This window comes from Pelmatolapia mariae, linkage group LG20, assembly GCF_036321145.2.
Source record: "Pelmatolapia mariae isolate MD_Pm_ZW linkage group LG20, Pm_UMD_F_2, whole genome shotgun sequence".
Taxonomy (NCBI): domain Eukaryota; kingdom Metazoa; phylum Chordata; class Actinopteri; order Cichliformes; family Cichlidae; genus Pelmatolapia; species Pelmatolapia mariae.
The window spans coordinates 7,116,073-7,137,237 of NC_086244.1; the positions used below are offsets into that span (position 1 = coordinate 7,116,073).

The window sequence follows — 21,165 nt, forward strand, 5'->3', positions numbered from 1 at the left end:
CTCTTTTTTTTGTCATCGTACTGGCATGTAGATGAGGATTTCTCATGATAATGGCATCTTTTTTTTTAAAAAAATTAGTACTTCTAAACACTGACACGTTGCAATGCAAAGGTTTAACCTTCTCATAACGTCTGCATGAACTATAAACAAAGTAATGCTTACAAAGTTCAAATTTATACAATTATCAATTATTATTATTACAAATTAAATAATGAAACTTTCTGTTACAGGCAGAGGTTGTTACTCATAGGTCGCTAAAGAAGTAATTTTGTCAAAAAATGTGTTACATTTTTCAAATGTTGGTGGCAGAACAGCCACTTTCGTTGCTTCAGTCATGCATTTAATGTTTCAGGTGAAGCAATGTCATAAAATCTTGGTTATAAACATGTCAAGTTCATTTACAGCTTAGTTGCAGCTCTGGATTGGATTATAAATATCATTGTAGATGGAGTTAGTATGGACAGGGAAATGCCATTTTTTTGTTGCTTTTGGTGTTTATGGATGTGGCCGTTGCTTTGGCAGCTTCAAGATAATGCTTCTAGGTCAAAAATGAACTTTTCTATGAAAAGTTTTAATACTGCAATGTGCAGCAGAGTTTGTAATTGTTCAATCTCTTGCAGAAAAATTAAAAAAATTAGTACACTGAGGAGATGTCCTCCTAACAAAACTACTGGTAATTAACACTGTTGCCTCCTGGTTCAGCAACTGGCTGTGGCCTGTTTGAAGTTTAATTATTCTCTCTGTACCTGCATGGGTTTCAACTGGATCCTCTGGCTGCGTTAGCCTACGTCTAAAAGTGAAAGCAATCAGTGAGCTGGTAGAAAAGCACCTACTGAAGAGTCAAATCTATATAATCCTATATAATTCAACCATGTCTAGAGCTAAAGAGCAAAGCTAAAATGGAGGAAACACTTAAAAACAGAACAAATACAGAAACAGATGCATTTACTGGTCAGTATTTATTTCAAAGTGAAAGTATTGTTTGAAGCAATCATTTTAACAGTTTATACATGTAGAGCTAACGTACTCTCTCGAAACACTGGAAGATTAGTATTGTCTTGTACTGTAGCCACATTCATATTATCAGTTACACCGAGTTACATCATATTGTTACAAACTGTTCAAGTTCAAACTGTGTTACCATTTCCCTAACTGATGGTCTCGCACATATTAACTAGAACCAGCCACTATTTAGATTATTGTTACATAAAAATAAATATGAATACACAAAAACAAGAAATAGTTTATAGTATGTCCATATAAGCAAATGTTAAAAATAAGTGACCAAACCTGAACATTTGGCAAACGGTGACTTGCCTGGGGGAAAAAAATTATTAACATATCTACCTGGCCACCCCTATAAAAACTCTCTGGCTCCACCTCTGTCCATTTTTATTTACATCTAGGCCTTCTCACTTGCAAATGTAGGTCTTTTACAGATACTCACACACTCTTAAAAATTAAAAATCATGCCTACTTTTCCCATGTGGTAAGACTATCTGGAGGAATCAAACTAAATTACATAAACTGAAGTGCTCTTGGTCAAATTATGGCATTCTGTCATTCAGACATGGGTCACTTTGACTTTAATGTTCCTCACAGCTTCAGTCAGACATAACCAAGAAATAACCTGCAGCATTTGCATATTATGTAATACGTGCAAGATTTAACAGCACAGGAAGACTTATGAGGTCTGAGTCAGATTATGACTCAAATGACAGATAAAATCACTAAGCCATTACTGAGTTATTGTGGGCTTTCTCCATAAGGAGCCATAATGTGATGAAATGAAAAGCCCTTTTTAGCAAGGCTTATCTAATGTCCACTTTTGCCACCATGAAATATTTGTTTTCTTTTCCATTCCTTTTATCACTTTGATAAATCAGTTACCTCATTTTAAAACTTTGTGTTGATATTTCCCTTTAGCTAGTTTGTAAGGTTTTTTCCTTATGCTGGGACATGACCCTTAAAAGAATTTGTATAGTGAAATAATATAAATAGCTGAAGCTTGCATTATGTTAAAGTTACATTAGTGGGTGAAGGAACCACTCAGCTAATGAAATGAAACTTAATCTGTGCTGACATCAAATGTGACATTTAACAAATCTCAGTGTGCCTCTTGGGCATTTAACAGAGGCAGAAAGCCCAATTAGCAACCTGTTTGGAGAGCAGGTATTACACACTGTTCTCTTGACACTAATAATCCGAGTGTTCAAGTCTCCAATCAAATCTCATTGTGACAGGCATTAGGGGATTATCCCCATGTGCCTTGGGCCCTTACAGTCGGCCTGGTGGCCCCAGCAAACAACACTATCCAGTAGCTGCTTTTCCTCCTAGCCTGCCTCAGCCTGGCCGGGCCTGGGAGAGGCGACGAGGCTCATGGGCCTTCACACAGCTGGCCGGCGCACTGTCAGAGCTCAGCTTTCCCAGGGATGTATGGCCAGGATGGAATCCTCCACTTTACCAACCCGGGTAAAGGTAAAAGACACATAAACTTAGTTGTAGTTTGTTTTTTTCCTGCTGTGTGTTTGTTAAAATCTTTGAGGTAAAGCCCCTGGAAGATTGAAGACAGTACTGTGAAAATGAACACAATATTCTGTTGTACTGTGAATTTACTGTTGCTCGAGGCTTTCAAAAGAAACATGTTGCAAAGCTGCTTTGACAAAAAAAGGTATTTTAATTCCTACCAGAGCTGCTTCTTTGAACATGTGTTACAATAAGTTGACTCTATCATGAATATTTTGGACGTTTCAGAGATTCAACAGTTTGTGCATTAAACAACTACTGTAGTACGAACCTGGTTAACAGAGAAGTGGATTGAGTGTTGATTTGCTGAATGTCCACAAGATGGCAGTGACAAGCAATGATTTCATATTACCTGACACTGATGGAAAGCACCAGCACTGACACAAACACTGGACTATAAGTAGAGGGCCTAGTGATGGAAAGAAGCAAACCATGCTTAACCACCACCTGGACTTCCTTCCAGTTTAACCTCAATTGAGAATTTTTCATTTAATTCTACGTATGAGTTATTCTCTTCTCAATTTCAGATGGGAATACTGTACTTTCCACTTGACTGCATTTCACATAGTTTAGCACATTCATTTTGCAAAATACCTGATGAGGTTACATTGTTTCCATATTTTATGCTGCTTTCCCTCTGCTCTACTACACTTTCTACGACACTACATTTATTTGCTAGTTGCAGTTACAGTTTACTTACTCAGATTATCAAAAACAAAACATGTAATGTATTATTATAGATTAAACTATGCTGATGCTAATTCCTGTGCACTTCATACAGTACTTTCACTTATAGCACAGTGCAGGTGAGTGCACTGTGCTATATTGTGACGCCTTGTTAAAAAGTAATTCTCCAGTGTACTATTCTAACAAACTGTTACCAAGTAATCCTCTACTGCACCATAGTAGCAATTTGTTACAAAGTATTTCTCCATCGTAGAGTGGCTACTTTTACTGAAATTAAAAAGGGGAGAATTTCCTCAAACATAACGAGAATGGAGTATTGTTTCACTTGGTTAGGGTACTGTTACTCCACACTTTCAGTACTTTGCTCACCACCCCTGACAGACCTGTTAAGGTGCTGCATAAAATGAGAACATCGGGTCACCTCAGTGACAGACAGAAGGACTAAAATGAGAACATCAGTGAGAAAAATGAGCTGAGCTAATTCACTTAACAATAAAAAAAATATTTGATATTACAGATGCTGTGATGATAACGTCCTACTAAATAAAGACAACACTCTGTGTGTACTGTGTTCATTATAATTCAAGTTAAGATGCTGGACAAAAAGCACTCTTGACTTAACGTTGACAGGGCAGCGCTGAATACTTCACGTCTTGTTATTCGAGCTTTGTAGGTTAAATGTCTATTGATTTGCTGCTCACTGAAGGACCTATAGAGAATTAGAGAGATAAAGGTGCTCCGAGCAGAGCTGCTGACAGAGGGGATTGGAAAAGCAGTCAAAATGAATCTTCAGCAAAACAGGGTTAATTATTACAGACCCTTATCACATGCTGTGATTGATTTACGTAGTGCATAGGTCTTCATGTTTATTGATGTAATTGTTTACTTATTTAGTGCACAGGGGCTACTTGAGGTTTTCAGTCTGACTGAAGTAGAAACATGTTTTTGTGAATTTGTTTTTCTGTAAAGTGTGTCGCTTTCAGTTTTATTTATAAAAGATGTACTGAAAGGTTGAATTGCCTAATAAATCTTTGAGATAAAGAAATACTTGTGGCCTAAGTTAATATCTGTAAAGAAATACACCTTAGTAAAGTGCCTTTAGTGGGTAGAAGTCACAAAGAGAAACTGGAAAAGGGTATTGTAATATAATTTTCCATCAGCCTATCTAATTTATTAGCTAAATCTTTAACCTCTTATAATATCATGAGACAACTAATAGACGCTCTTGGTTTATCATTACATGAGAGCAAACAGTACCCATGAGGGCGATTTGACAACTTGCCTGCTCTTTCACTGAAAAGATTTTATTTCAGCCCCGATGAAAATCATCTTCAGAAAGCTAATTTAAAAGTAAACAGAGTGAGTTGAAAACATTAAACGATAAAACTTTGAAATCATTTTAATTAACATGAAGACGGCTCTTTAAGGATTTCTTTGGCAATCCGATTTGTCATTTTAGCACAAAACCTTAAAAACTGTGTAAATAAAGGTGACAAACTGGCTTTTAATGAATAAGGCTTCGTGTGCCTTTGAGATTGCATTATCTTCTCTGTGTAAGTAGAATGCTAATATTTGACAGGAAAAAGGAAAAATAAGATATTTATATGAGCTTTGTCAAAGTAATTTCCACTACAGAGGCAGGAGTAACGCATAACACAATTTTACTGAATAAACATGCTCACATAAAACCATCAGAAAATGATGCAAGACAGTAATTCAATCTTCTTAAATGATAAATCTGCATTATTATAGGAACAGAATATTCCACTAGCCCAGAAAATATGATATTCCCCCACTCAACCACACGGGCTTGCATAAGCTGTGTTATTTGCAGATAGCTATCTGTTGACAAGGTCTTTGCCATGACACTCTACTCACCTATCTCCTCCATCTACTGCAGCAGGCTTTTTCTGCCGGCCTTAAATCTGCTGCAGCCAGCACATTGTTTCCTTCTGTTTTCCTCTTATCAACATCAACACATTCCTGGTTATGCCTTGCTTTTCCACTAAGGTGAAGCTCTCTTTGAAAGAAGCAAAATAAGTCCCCACAGAGTTTATATTCCACATCTTATTAACTCTTCCAGGCCACCACGTTCGTCTTTTTTCCTCCCAGCTGCTGGTTTCTGCATTTTGATTTTATTATGCTGCTTCCCTGCCGCCTGCCTTTGAGATCGGACTTGGGGAAATGAAATGTAGTCATTGAGGAGAAGGTACAAATAGGCAGTGGTTACAAATGGAGTTTGGTCAGTGGTCGGAGATTCCTATTCAGAAGATAGACAGGACTTTGTTCACAAACTGGAGTTTGAAATTTCAAAGGGGAGAATCACACAAGTATTACATCAGGTCTCAGCGATCCTTTGACTTTTAGCCTCAGGGCAAGAGTTTGGGTGACTGATTATAAGACAGTTCAGTCTGGCCCATCACATTTTAACATGGCAGCCTCCCACTTCATTTAAAAGTCAAATGGCCATTGCCAGCTGCAGCTTTTATCAAAATTCAGCTTTGGCTTAAGACTCTATTTATATTCTGTTCACTACATTAAAAAAAGAAATAATTGATTACTTATTTCACTTTATTTCATTATATTTTGTTATAAATAGCTCTCAAACAATCCCTGCATTTGACTACTTTAAAAAACAAAGCAAGACAATCATCCTTTAACAGCATTTAATACAACCAGAGAAAAACCTGCTACAAGACAAATAAATAAAAAAATCATTAATTGTATGCATATTCTGCCCCCATGTAGCTGAATCACACACTATTGACTTGCTGATAAGCTTAAGCTGTCACATGTAAATGTGATTACTGTTGATGAATGACTGTTTTGAGTGGTTTTGTTAACTGCTGCATCACAATTGCCTAGTAAATCTGGTCCCGGCACATCAACACAACTCCAGTACTAAAGTACCAATAGAAAGAAATGACAACAGTGGTGGGTTATTGTAACTGTCATTGTAGCCATGTCTGGTCAGGATTTAATACACATGACACTCTGCAACATACTGAACCCAACTAGTAATGTTTAACTTTTTTATGGTTTTAAAATTTCCTATATTTAAAGAGGCAATAACATGGTAATAAAAACCTAATCAAAATCACATGTATAATCCGAGTTATAGGCTTGTTGTCTTGAAACACCATGGGAACCTGGTTGTGTAACAGCCTTAAGAATGAGATTTGTTGCCATGATTAAAAAAAAGTCTTCAAATAAGTTAGCATCTCTACATGGAAAGGTACAATGTTAGCATGCTAACTCAATCACTGACTGCTTTGTGAGGTGTTTGGCAGTTCTATTGCTTGCCATTTCATGTGAACATTATTGGAAAATGGAGTTCAGCAATTTGGAAAATAACTAGTAAAGTTATCATGTTATCACAGACTAGATATCTTGCATTCTTTATTATATTTTAAATAGAAGTCACTGATTGTATTTTTGGGGGGTTCGAATTGTCATAAAGATTTTTTTTTGAGTATTACAGCACCACAAACATTATGACCTGACCCTGGGCTTTAAAGTTCTGGCACTTACCTGATAGTAGTTGTTTTCTATGCAGTACACATGCACACAAGTTTCCACTGTGGCTTATCTATGCTCCTAACATTGAGAAAAAAAAAAGAAAGTGAAAATAAGTATACAATAAGTATTCAGTGGCTTGCACAACCACCTTTAGCAGCAATAACTTCAAGTAATAATTTTCTGTATAACTATAATATATATAACTGCAGAAGTGTAGAAGAATTTTGGTTCACCCTTTTTATAATGTTGCTTCATTGCGCTGTGCAGGAACTGGTTCACACTGCTCTCCTAAAGTCCTACCACAACATTTCAGTTAGGTTAAAGTCAGGATGGTTTGATTTTTTCTGTTTACAACAGGTGTACCTGCAATTACTGTCTCTATGCACAGGAGACCTCTAATTTGAATACTTTGGTATACACAAGAATTCGTAGTAGGCTCAGTGTCTGCAAGGTGCCCAGATTCTGTGGCTCCAAACCAAATCATGACTCCTACACCACTGTGTTTGACAGCTAGTATGAAATGTTTGTGATGATATGATGTGTTTTCACCAAATGTGTGTTCAGATGCAGCGTTGCTTTTTCTTGCACAAGTATGGCTTACAAACAAGCCACACTTGTTCAACAAGCAGAGTCTGGGATGGAGCTCTTGGTTTTTTGTAATTTCTCAGAACACTACACAATCTGACCTTGGGGGTTTTGCTCCTATTTATAAAGGATCATATGAGTGCCCTGGAGAGGAAATGTAGCCAGTTTTAGTACAACAGTTGCTGTCCGAATTAAGTGACCTAGATTATTTGCAATAATCCTACAGGTCAGGTCAATGCAGTATTTTACTGTAAACAGCCAACAGTATGTATTTTGAATGCTCAGTGTAATAAAACAGCAATAAAACACACAATAACACATCTTCTTTTAACATGTGTGTTCTTATCACTTAAAAACATACAACAAAGTCAGAAGAATGTTTCCAAACTAGGGAAACATGACCATCTGAGAAGCAGGTGAATGCACAGTTTCTTTACTGCGTCACCATGCTAACTATAACAAAATATACAAAATAAAAAAAATAAAAAAAACACTGAAAAATAATACAAGTGTAAAAAAAAAAACAGAGAAAAATGTCAAATAGTTACATAAAAGATGTGTATTTATTCAAGTTCATGGAAACAATGAATTGTCATGCTGTATGACTTTATATTTCACGACATTAGCCTATACATTAGCCTAAGACGGCGCTGGCACGGCTGGCAGCCTTAACCCAATTTCCCTCGGGATGAATAAAGTATAATCAATCAATCAATCAATCAATAAACCTAGCCCCTTTTCCCATGTACACACATATCTTGGTAAACACAGTTTTTCTACGTATATTGCCATTTTGAACCACAGAATTTTAAACTTTTGAAAAACTTCGTCCAGGTTTAAGATTTTCAGAAACTCATCATTGCACCTTTATTTCCTTGTTTACAGTCAGGCTGTTTACCATGTAATCATTTATTTTTGCCAACATTTCTATACAGTTAGGGTTATACCGCCACCTGTTGCTGTGTTTGACATTGTTTTTGTGTTTTCATTTAGATGGACAGAGAAAAAAAAGAAAGTGAAATTTACTAGTATTTACCAAGTATTTTTCAAATTAAAAAAAAAGAAGTAACAAAACATTATTTTCAGGGACACAAAAACAAGGGCAGGAAATTTGTGTCCAGGAACACTGACATACTGAGCTCTTTTATCAAGCTATATAACATTTTCTTACCACCAGTATTAATGAATAATGAATGATTTACTTCTTAGCATTAGACTGAATGACTGCATGAGCAATATGAAATAAAATTAGTAACACATTAGCATAGCTACCGGAGATGTTTTAACTAAACGGGTTAGCTGCTTCTCCTTATATTGCCGTCTTTATGCTACACTAAACAAGCTAAACTGACATTTACAGTCATATTAAACTATACCTTTAGAAAAATGTTGCCTAAGATGAGTTGTAGTCTTTAATTAATTAATTTAAATATAGTGGCTACATTAGAATTTGACATCAGCAAGAACGTGAGCTGCCCAGAGAGCCTATGTTGGCTGCACGTGTCGGTCCAGTTTGAGGAAATGTACAGTATGTTAAAACCACCCCCCCCCCTCCCCCCACCACAAATCACAGATAAGTCACGGAAGAATTTCAGCCTGCCCTTTCTAACATATCAAAACTGTTTGTGGGTTTATGATTAAGAAAGCTATAACCATGCAGATTATATTTTATAGTCCCATATACGACTGTTCCTTGAGGAGTTCACAGAAATTTAAGATGGCAGCAATGATACAAGTACTTTAATGATAGGGGGAGATAAGATTTGCTGCAGTGACTCATTCAAAGCTCCACACTGATTCTCCAATCATCAGTTCTTCTCCCTCTCCCCCCACTCTCTGACTGCTTTGAAATAATCAGCACACTTCTTGAGCAAATATGGGCATTGCAGAAGAGCAGCATGGATCGAACATGAAGCAGTGTTGTAATGGATGACCTCTGCACACACAAGTGAAACAACATGCTCCAGTTTGATACAGAACAATCACCTGTGCACACTGTAGGAGTGTGCAAAAAGCTGCTAATCATTTTTTGATAATGGGTCTACGTTAAGTTAATTGCATTGTTTAAAGTGTCTAATTACCATGAAAGCTTAAAGTGAATGTAAATCTGTGACCTTTCCTGACATTCAGAAAAACAGTAGTTTAATCAGAAGTTGATTGCTTCCATTTTCCTTTCTGATTGGCTCTTAGTAAGAGGGTTTTTTATCAATATTTAATCATTAAGCAAATCATCTCTCAGTCACACACAGAAGTCTACAGGCATGGATGTTTGCCTGCATGAAGATAAATAATTTTATGAGCCCACCGTATAATTTGAGTACATGATTAACGACTTCACCTACATGGGGTTTAGTGCTTTTGAGGTCCGTCTGAACTTGAGATCGTTGACCTATTGCTATGTACTAGTACGTTTTCTGCAAATACAAGGCTCTTGTTTGCTGTGTGACATGCAGGATCAGCCTGCTTTCTGCTTTGCGCAAACACAAAAGTTATTTATGTAAACAATCAGATTCTGGGCATGAAAATCATTCACTGAGTGCACATGTGCCTAATAACCAATGCTGCATTATTTTCAGTTTAAAGGTGGCACATTTACCTTCACATGTAATTACATTCAATTAAAACTGTTAAATTATACAGTAAATATTTTTGTATATGAGGCTTAAATAAAATACTCATGAACAGTTTTTAAATTACCATCAACTTCTACTCATCTGGTCTTTACACTGTACAGGGAACCCATGAGATTTACTGTGTTTAATGTATTTGCCCCCTTCTTGATTTCTTAGGTTTTGTATATTTGTCACACTCAAATGTTTCAGATCGTTAAACTAATGTTAATATTAGATCAAAAATAGCCTGACTAAATACAAAATGCAGTTTTAAGATGATGATTTCCTTTATTAACAACCATGCAATGGAATTGCGTTTGGTTAACTGTTTATTTGTTTTTGTTTGAAATGCTCTGGTGTTTCTTCGTGAAGTACTTTGTGATCTTTGTCTTGAAAGGTGCTATATAAATAAAGTAGGATATATAGTGAAACTGTCAGAATAATGACAGTGCAGAGCTGCAGGGGAGAGTGTTACTTAAATGTTACTTACTTACTACTTATATCCACACATTCCTCCACATCACTGTGGAGGAATTTTGGACCATTCTTCTTTGCAGAATTGTTGTAATTCAGCCACATTGGAGGGTGAACGGCCCGTTTAAGATCATTTTAAAGCATCTCAATCAGATTTGGGACCGGATATTGACTCTGCTGGTTCAAGATTTTTTGGTAGAGTGTTTCAGATCATTGGCGTGCTGCATAACTCAAGCGTGCATGACTTTTCAGGTTTTCTGGTAGAAAGCAGAAAGTATGGTTCTGTCAATTACAACACGTCGTCCAGGCTCTAAAGCAGGAAAGCAGCCCCAGACCATCACATCGTTGGTATGATGTTCTTTTATGAAAGTGTTAATTTTACGCCTGATGTAACAGGACTCAAACTTTCCAGATCAGTCCAGATTCTCCCAAAAGTCTTGTGGTTCATCAAGATGTTTTTTGCCAAATGCGAGACAAGCCTTTGTGTTCCTTTTGGTCAGCAGCAGTTTTCTGCTGAAGCTCTCCCATTGATGCCATTTCTGCCCGGTCTCTTTCTTATTGTTGAATCATGAATCCCGACCTTAACATGGAGAAGTGAAGCCTGCAGGTTTTTGGGTTCTTTTGTGACCTCCTGGATGAGTCGTTGATGCTTTTCTGGGTAGGCCGGCCAATCCCGGGAAGGTTCATCACTGTTCCAAGTTTTTTCTTTGTGGATAAAGGTTCTCACTGTGGTTCACTGGTGTCCCAGAGCCTTAGAAATGGCTTCATAATACTTCTTCTATATTTATGGATCTAAAAAGAGAAACTATCTAGTAAACAGCAGTTCTGATTTGGGATACTTTGTAAAATGTAAAAAAAAAAAAAAGTAAATTCAATGATTTTCAAATGATTTAACTTATAACTTAAAAAACTGAACAAAATTAATATATCAAATGTTGAAACCCGACAAAAAAAAAAAACAAAAAAAAAACTTGCACTACGCATAATTAATGCTACTTATCATCACCTCTTTTAATAACTGTAAATAGAAAACAACTGAGGAGATTAATTGCTTTACTTTTTTAAACGAACTCCTTAACAGGTTCCTCTGTGTTAGTTTTTGCTTCATAATACATGTGTGGACTGCTGACTGGATAGTTTAGCATGGACTCTTTTACATGCTGTTGTAATGTGTGCAAACTGTGCTTTGGCATTGTATTGCTGACATGAACAAGGCCTTTCCTGAAAGAGACAACTGGATAGGAGCAAAAGTTGGTGGCTTGGATGAGGGATTTTAATCTAGGCATCAAGCTGGCCTCTCTACTCTGTAACTCAGATTTTGATTGAACTATTTTCCATCCTCGGGGGCAGAGGGGGCCAGATGTTTGATTAACTCTGTTCACTGTTCACCTTTAAAAATCTCATTTTCAGAATTGCGTATGTTTGTGCATTTCTAAAAGATTCACTCTGTCTGCTCATGCTTTTTTTATACCCACAACTAATAAATCTGTAACCTTGTAAACTGTAAAACAAGCCGGTGTCACTTCACTGCATTTTATTGCATATTTTGTGGCATTAAATGTAAAATTTCTGTAAAGAATCATTAAATGACCCACCATTACTCTTTTTATTTTTCTAAAAGGCTTCTTTAGGCTCCTCTGAGTCATCTAAGCTGTCTCTCAGAGGAGCAGCCGCCTTTACAACAAGCTTGGAGCTCTTGGAAAAGCCTCACGTGAACCTTGCATTATAGCAAACAATGAAGGCTTTTACATAAAGGCATCACTTGTGGTTAAGCAAGTATTTTCCCCGCTAATTATGGCAGAATTAACTCAGGTTTCCTAGCAATGTAATACACATGGAAGTATGTTTGAATATGGTGGTTAATTTTATTTGATTGTGGTTATCTTGTGGTGGTAAAAGTATTTTTCCTCTACTTTTTATCTGACGAAAGTACAGTGCAATTATTCAAGGTCAAGGTAATCAAGCTGGCTTTAAAGTTAAACTGCTTTATAAACAGTCAGGCGATATAATTATTTATCCTCTGTTTAAAATAATAATTAATAACTTCCGTAATATATTGATGTGCAAACTACGTCTGTTGTCATGGAGTGATTCCTGAATAAGCCTCAGTTAATATTAAATATCAAAAACAAAACCAGAGGAATGTTTTGATATTTTTTATTCTATCTGTGCAGAGGAGCATCTGTGAGGATCGGTTGGAAGCTTTGGACCTGGAGTCATACAAGCTTTCTGAATATTTAAGCAACAAAAGGCAGCCTCTGAGTGTTTTGGCTGACGTGCAGAGGGGAGACAAGGGGGGCTGCTGAGCTAAAAGGCAAGAAAAAAGTTGTAATGTTTTTTCACAGTGGAGCAGAAATGTAAAGTAGCATCAAACAGAAATATTCAAGTGCTTTCAAAATTTGTAAAATTTCAAAAAAAATTGGAATTAGTTACTTTCCGCCTTATTCCAGGTCTTTCTGCAGGCACTTTCGTTTGTACCAATATCCAAGCTTTAATTGGTGTGCATGTGATATGGGCATGCAAGGAAAGTGTCAGCTATAAAATGAATAGTTCAAAATGGTGTCAAATGATGTAGTAGGAGTGAACTGACATAGCTCAGGTTGAGGAAATGTTTATCCATTACTGACATGCAGCGATGGCAGATATCAAAGCTGTGCTATCTCTTAAAAAAAAAACAACCCTGTGATTCACCAGTGAACACTCTGGTTAACCATCAACCGGACTGACACTCCACCTCTTCTCTGGTTAGTGGTATGAGGGAAGGAAGAGAAGGACACCAGCTCTGCTGTCAGTCACTGTTCACCTCTCTAACACCAGTAGGTCCCTATACCACTCAACTGGGCCAGGGAGCTGTCCTGTCACTGGGCGGAGCTAGACCCAGAAAGAAGGAGGGGGGTTTGCTGAGGTGTGTGGGGGTGTGAGAAAGGAAGGTGGAGAAGGAGAAGGAGTGGGGCACTCTACTTTCTTGGACAAGTCTTTCTGTCCCACTGTCAAGTAGTTGAGAATTTGTTGGCCTAAAGTACTAGCAGACATGGACATGGCAGACTACAGCGAAGCTCTGGACCCAGCCTATACCACGCTGGAGTTCGAAAACATGCAAGTGCTCCCCTTGGGTGCAGGTGAGTCTCATATATGCAGCGCTGCCTTTGAACTTTGAAACTTTTACTGATTTAAAACTTTGGTCAGGAGAGGAGAGCACAAGTTCTGGCGTGAAGTGATATAAGGGGTCATTTGTCCATCTGCTCCTGCTCGTAGAGAGATGATCCTGTTCAGTGGTCTTCTTTTACCACCTTGGGTGCGATGAAACATTAAGAGATTTTGTTTTACGAGACTGTCGTATTCTCAGTGCACTTGGGTCATTTGGCCCAACCAATTTTAACCTGTTCCAGCTTGTACAGGGATGTGGTGTCAGACTGATTACAGGGGATTGATCTTCATTCGGTGATGAAGCAGTAGCTTTAGTATCATGATCACCCTTCTCTTGTTACAAACGGTCTGTTCCCACAGAGTCTAAACTGAGGAGAATGGATGTAGTTTTTGGATATGTGCTTACAGTGACACCAACGTATTTGTATATGCAGTCTCCCATGACATCTGGCTGTGATCCTGATTCTAAAATTTCCAAAGAAGCAAAAAAAAAGGAAGCCTAATGGAGACCTATCTCAGCACAAAACTTTTTTAAATCATTTACACAATTATATTCTGTCATTGAAAAATATTTAAAAGTGCCTCTCCAAGAACCAGCCTACCACTTTTATATATTGTACATTTCTTTAGCATGTGTCATGGCAAACTATGATAATCAGCTTTGTTCTGGTGACTGTGAGAGTGGCTTAAACAAAAACTGTCTCCAGTGATTGCCTTTCATAGGTAATCAAACCTACATCAATTGAGCTCTGTTGACGCTATCTGAGCTACTCAGGCTGCTAACAGATCCCTGCAGTTCTCTGGAGGGCTGCTTTTGATCAGCTGTCAATGGAGCTGATGAGTGTCTTCACTTCGGTCTTTCACACCTAGAATTAAACCAACCTGGCAGTTCAAGTTTGCTGTCTGGCATATGATTAGACTTTTAAAAATAAAAACACGCTTCTTCTAGTTTCAGGTAACCTTGTTCCGGTGAATTAAAGCTAATCACCTAAAAGCCTGTTGGCCTGATGAGCCTCTTTTTCCTTTCTCTCTCTCTCTCTCTCATGTCAGACTCCTCACCAGCTGAAAGCGCTAACATGAACGCCGCGAGCCACCTGGCTGCAGGCAGTTTGTGTGCCATATGTGGAGACAGAGCTACAGGTAAACACTACGGTGCCTCCAGCTGTGATGGCTGCAAGGGCTTCTTCAGACGCAGCGTCCGGAAAAACCACATGTATTCATGCAGGTGAGGGAGGCTCTTCAACTAAAAAATACTGCTACTGTTTGTGTGACAATGAAAAAGCAATGGACATCTAGCCAATGCATTTAATTCTCAGTTATGTGCCACTGTGTAGACAAGCAAAGATTGCTATCATTAAAAATGCAATCTTCTGATTACAGTCTTGTGATTAAATGTTGATGGATTCAATCATTACATATATATGTATATATTCTTCATGTTTAAGATACTTGAAAAATAAAGCATGTGGAATTTTTACTTCATCTATTTCAATTTGTATCCAATTGCTGCACTTTGTATTGATTCCTTCATCAAGTTTCCTTTTTGAATCCGTGATAGCACAAACAAACGTAATCCACTCACTTTTACAGGTTTAACAGACAATGCATTGTGGACAAAGACAAGAGAAATCAATGCAGGTATTGCCGACTGAAGAAGTGCTTCAGAGCTGGCATGAAGAAAGAAGGTAGATGTCTTTTATCTCTTCACTAAACCAATCTCAAAAGTCAATCTATGTGAATTTTTTTTAGTGTTAAAACAATAGAATCTCTTGCGTCACAAAACAAAAGAGAATTTAATCAGCAAATCACTACCAGAGCTTGAGCTGTCTCCACTAAATTGATATGACTTGTCTAAGTGTGTTGCAACACCCAGGAGAGGACTACTTTGTTAATGTTCACTCCACGGAGTGCTTAAGTCTCTGACCAGCTTATGCTGAGCAAACATTTCCAAGCAATAATAGCCATATACTGATAAACATGGCAACCTTGGAAGACATATTTTTCTTTCAAATCACTCTGTGTTCCGTGTTTGTGCAACAAAGGAAATGAGAAAATTCAGCACTTTTCTTGCATTTACAAAAATATAACTGCATGAAAGTTCCACTTTTATCTTTTGCTTTGCAAATGCAACCTACATCTTGCTGCCACGTTATAAATCTGTGAATGTTCTTTTTTTTTTAGCTGTACAGAACGAACGAGACAGAATCAGTACCAGGAGATCCAGCTATGAAGACAGCAGTTTACCATCCATCAACGCACTCATCCAGGCAGACGTACTGTCAAGACAGGTAAGGTGGCCGTACATCATGTTTGGGGCTCATATCTACTGTAACTGTAACAAGACATCAAATGACTTCATAAATGCATTTTCCTGTGTAGATCACATCCCCTGCTCCTATACTCAATGGTGACATACGGACTAAAAAGATCGCCACCATCACAGATGTGTGTGAGTCCATGAAACAGCAGCTGTTGGTCTTAGTGGAGTGGGCCAAGTACATCCCAGCCTTCTGTGACCTGCCCTTGGATGACCAGGTGAGACCCATACACAGACAGAGTGTACACAGTGGTATAGACACTCTGGTCATTCATCAACCAGTATACTCAAAACCATAATGAGGGTTGAGGGACACGTGGCTGTGGGACTGTCACTGACTATGTTCTTCCTTAATCAAATAACACTGCAGTAAAAAAAGAAAAAAGAAAAGAGGAGGAAATAGTTTTCCAGTGTCTAAGGATGACAGGGTTTTTCATCACTCTCTCTTAAAATTTTCAACCAGAATGGTTAATGTGTTTTAATCCTCAGCTGGAACATGATGAGCTGGTTTTAATGTCACACTGCTTCTTGAAAAAAAACAAACTGCAGAATCATTAACAGTGTGATCACCGAGCCTTAGTAACTGATTTGCTGATACAGTGAGATGGCCTTCTTTGCCAATTTTAGTTCAACCAGTGAGGTTCATGTGAGGGGAGTTTAAAAAAAACAGACAGAACTATATAATATAAACACGTATCACATAGAGGAGTTATTATTTCATAGCAAACTGTCTTTTAATTCACTTTCATTGCAGGTGGCATTGCTTCGAGCTCATGCAGGAGAACATCTCCTTCTCGGTGCTGCAAAGAGGTCCATGCTTTACAAAGACATCCTCTTATTAGGTAAAACTGACACACAATGCAGTATGATACCGCACTCATATTGCATATAATCATGCCGTTTCCCTATTCCAATGGTGAGTTTTCCCAAAATGTGTTTCTCCTGCAGGAAATGACCACATCATTCCCAGAAACTGCCCAGAGTTGGAGGTGGGCAGAGTAGCAGTGAGAATCCTGGATGAGCTGGTGCTTCCTTTCCAAGAGCTTCAGATAGATGACAATGAATATGCCTGCTTAAAAGCCATAGTTTTCTTTGACCCAGGTACCAGTCCTGACAAACATTTCAGATTCTTGAGCTTCTTTCCAAGCCAGTAACTTGAGTGAAAACTTGAAAAACTCAGCTAGACCACATTATATACAGATGTTGGTCATTAAAACATTTCTCTTTGCTAACATTTGCCCATAGATGCTAAAGGTCTGAGTGACCCTGGAAAGATCAAGCGGATGCGATACCAGGTCCAGGTGAGCCTGGAGGACTACATCAACGACAGGCAATATGACTCTCGAGGCCGTTTTGGAGAGCTTCTCCTGCTCCTGCCGACACTACAGAGCATCACCTGGCAAATGATTGAACAGATCCAGTTTGTGAAACTCTTCGGCATGGCCAAGATTGACAATCTGCTTCAAGAAATGCTTCTTGGAGGTGAGAAATGGTTGTCAGTACAGATAGATTTAGCAAAATTTACTATAGCATGAATTCTGAAACTGTAGGCATTGCATTAAGTGGACAGAACTGCATCAAACCACTATTCAGCAATAAATTACGATTAACTGACAATTGTTGGGTTTTTTCTTCCAGGTTCTGCTAATGAAGCACCACATGCACCTCACTCTCTGCATCCTCACCTGGTTCAGGAGCACCTCAGCACCAATGTTATAGTGACCAGCAATATGCCAACGCCAATCCATAATGGTCAAATCTGTAAGCACAAAATACATTAATGCATTGCTACATTTAAGATTTGGTGTCTGTCATTAGCTTAAAACTGTCAGGGATTTTTATTGCTACATATGGTAAAAACTTCAAGTCTAATGAAGGTGATCACAATCATTAATCATTTGTATTTTAATGAAGAGAGCCCATCAAATTTTCCTCACGCAGCTCCATGTGCAGCCAAGTCAGGTAGCTGGAAGGCCAAATAGGCTTGGCAAAATAATCCCCTAAGTTGTTCACAGAAACTAATCTGGCTTATTTTGTAAAAGAAAACTTCTGTTATTCTTTCTGAACATATTTAATGCTCTGACAAATTTCACAAAAGTGCTTATTCCTTATTGGAATCTTGTGTTACCCCCGCGTCATACTGTAAGATAATAAATATTCACCTGCTTGTGCTGCAGTTTCTCCACCTTAGTAACTGCTTTCTCTCTGTGTTCTACTTTTCAGCCACTCCTGAAACCCCAATTCCATCTCCACCCGCTGCCTCCAGCTCAGAACATTATAAAATGGTTCAGGGGGTCATAGCCACTGTTCCCAAGCAGCCAACCTCCATCCCTCAACCAACTATTACAAAACAGGAGGCCATTTAACAACCCCTTAAATCTTTATTCCTTCAGTTTTTTTCTAATTAAACCAGGGTCTTTAAATGTATGTTTATACACAATCAGCATTGAAGCTGTTAACTTGACTGGAACCCTAAAGTAGCTGAATACTGTATGTATATATATATATATATATATATATATACATAATAAAAATCTGCAGGTGTGGTCTTTACAGATTGATAGCCTGAGTTTTCAGGCATCACTTTGTACATGTATGCAGCTGCAGCTGAGCTTCATGGCTCAGTGAAGGCCAGATAAAACCATAAGCATTGTAATCTTCTAGGCTTACTGCCTTTCTGTAAGACTGACACTTAGAAGTACACTGCTGTATATATTATAGCTCATTATTGGGTAACTTCAATTCCATTATGTCCTATGCATGTCCTCAGTGTGTGCAGTAAGGCTTATGTTAGAAATGGCAAAGTAATCATGTCAGTATTTCATGAATGTTACAACAGGCCTTACACTGTCATATATTTAGTGTTTAACTTTTTATTTTTTATTTCATGTTTCTTAACAATAAAATGAACTCAGAAAAAAAAGCTAAAGAAAATTCCTCTAAAGAGTTCAGCTTTTCCTTTGAGTTGCTCTCAAATATTTTGTGGCAAAACTAAAATATATGGGGTTTGTTTTATACACTGGGATATGCATATTTACAGGAGTGAAATTTAAAGTTTTAAAATTTACTCCAGTATAACCAAGTTTGGCGGGCTGTATATTGTTATCTACACAGAGACTTTTAAAAAGTCACAGGCAGACATGCTAAAGAAGTTTCCCAATAATATGTTGTGTTGGGTTTTAAAAATATATTGTGTGTTTTTTTTTGTTTGTTTGTTTGTTTTGTTTTGTTTAGTACTTTGTCATGGTTTAACTGATGGAATAAATTGTGCCTTTTAACCTGTACTGCCTTACAAAACCAGGTAATGTTTTGCCTTACAATGTGAAGTTGAGTTAATAAATCTTACGGTTTATTTTTACATTGCTTTTTCTGCTATGTATTTATACTACGGTCACAAGAGAAGTGGCCACCAAGGAATTCACTGCATTTGCATTACACATTCTTTCAAAGATAAATGGGAAGTCTCTAGTGGAAAAAAAAATAGGTCCAACGTGGCAGTGCTTTTTGGTCCCTGATAGACTACTGCAACTTCAGGCTGATAAGCTGCCATAAAATCATTACAGATAGCGCTGACTCCAGATAGAGAGATGCAGATATATTTGTGCACTGCATCTAGAAAACAATGAATGCTGTGTGTGCTATTGTTAAGCTCATATTACTTTTTGCAATGGAAACAAAGCATTACATTCAAAACAAGTACAAAAATAGAAGTATCTAGAGGAGGATTACTTTTAATATTACTGCCCATAATGAGAGCTTCAACAGGACCATTGGTGAGACATAACTATTGAGATTTCTAGGAAACAAAATTGTACTTTCTGGAGATTGTTGGCTCTCGCTGGGTGAAATCTGTTGCAAACAAGATCCTGCAACAAAAACATATTGACTGCTTTGGTTGCAAGCAGATTTCCATGGTTGCCTGTAATTTTCTGCTAACTATGCAAAAAATTGTAGTATAACTTGTGAAAAGGGTGTGATGCAAACTGGAAATTGAGACTTTTGCCTTCCAATTAAAAGTTGTTCCTCAGTAATGTAGTCAACATGTTTTAAAAGGTGCAGCTTTTAACTCTGAAGGTGAATGGTCCTGGTTTCCAGTTTATACTGCACTTGCCACAGTTTCACCACAGCTCTAAGAGCAGCTGGGCAATATTTGTAGACAAGTCTGTCACTCCCATGAAAACTATGGGGGACCACAGCAATATGCTAGCAAGCAAAGCAATCAGAAAGAGGTTTTTCCAACCAGCTAGGGAATACACATTTTTCCCTAGCAACAGGTGTGATGCTGGGGAAATATGAGAGTCACTGATTGGTCTCTAGGCCTTTGACTAAGGACTTTAGCAAATATTTTCCCAGCAACTGCTGGCGACCTCTTGCAACTGGTTGGGGAACACTCATTTTCCTCTCATGAACAGTGATTGCCAGATGGTCACCAGTTGGTCTCTAAGCTTGTCTGACATTCAATTGACTGTACACTGTCACCATTCCAAAGTGTCCAAAATGAAAGAAAAGCTAATGTCACATGGTTAGCAGTCACATATCTGCAACATCTCAAGTTCAGCTTTAAGGTGCTTGCGCTTTACTGAAATCTTGTGTTTGCTGTTTTATGTTTAATGTTATGATGCTTTCCACATCCACTCTATCACAATGCACAATGCATATATTGTACTTTGTCCTCAAGACCCTTTAATTTTAAGTTTTAGTTACACTTTATTTTGCCAATTTTAAAATACACAAGCATGATGTCAGTTAAACTGCAGGCGTTTGTCTGGTTAGGAAGGCTGAACTATTGTTAACTGTTGCCTAACTATTGTGTAAACTATTTTACTTGGATTTGTGCAAATGAAAGTGATGACAAGTGCACTGGACAGGCAACAAAAAGCCAACCTTCACAAATGAAATGGTTTTACATGTGGTGGCCACAAACCATTTCTCTCGCCTTGTCACCATGAAAATCATGCATAATCTTTTATACACCACTTTCCTACAACATATTTATTTTTAATCAGTTATTCTCAGCCTACATGGGACCCCCCCGCCTTGTTCTTGGTTCTCTCTTTAGCACAATACCTAACATATCCTGGATGTATATCACAATACATCATCGTTAAATTGGTTTGACACAAGTAGTGGACATTAGCCTAAAGCTCATATCCATATTTTCTTTCTTTTTCGCCCCCTTTAATTAGACATTTAGTCAATTGCTTGCATTTTTAAAGAACAAAACACCAACCCCTTGTTGTATGATCAATCCTGTAGTGAAACGAATCCCAAATGTAAAATTTGTATTAAAAAATTATC

At 37.7% G+C, this 21,165-nt stretch overlaps 1 protein-coding gene across 2 annotated transcripts; it reads left to right on the top strand.

The window, feature by feature from the left end:
• Nucleotides 1–2,285: 2,285 nt before the first annotated feature.
• Nucleotides 2,286–19,225, top strand: hnf4a (hepatocyte nuclear factor 4, alpha). 2 transcript variants are annotated; one of them, XM_063463887.1, is made up of 11 exons: nt 2,286–2,478; nt 12,578–12,717; nt 14,601–14,775; nt 15,141–15,235; nt 15,732–15,838; nt 15,930–16,085; nt 16,622–16,709; nt 16,816–16,968; nt 17,113–17,349; nt 17,506–17,628; nt 18,091–19,225. In XM_063463887.1, the coding sequence occupies exons 3-11, from the start codon at nt 14,627–14,629 to the stop codon at nt 18,231–18,233; spliced, it is 1,251 nt and encodes a 416-aa protein (XP_063319957.1). In that variant the 5' UTR covers nt 2,286–2,478; nt 12,578–12,717; nt 14,601–14,626; the 3' UTR covers nt 18,234–19,225. The 2 variants fall into 2 exon arrangements, with proteins under 2 accessions (XP_063319957.1, XP_063319956.1); XM_063463886.1 differs by lacking the exon at nt 12,578–12,717.
• Nucleotides 19,226–21,165: the final 1,940 nt, after the last annotated feature.

Coding starts and splice junctions, on each gene's coding strand:
- hnf4a (XM_063463886.1), top strand. CDS start 2,433: ATGTATGGCCAGGATGGAATCCTCCACTTTACCAACCCGGGTAAAG. Junction 16,710..16,815: donor CAAAGACATCCTCTTATTAG/GTAAAACTGACA, acceptor TTTCTCCTGCAG/GAAATGACCACATCATTCCC. Junction 17,350..17,505: donor TCAAGAAATGCTTCTTGGAG/GTGAGAAATGGT, acceptor TTTTTCTTCCAG/GTTCTGCTAATGAAGCACCA.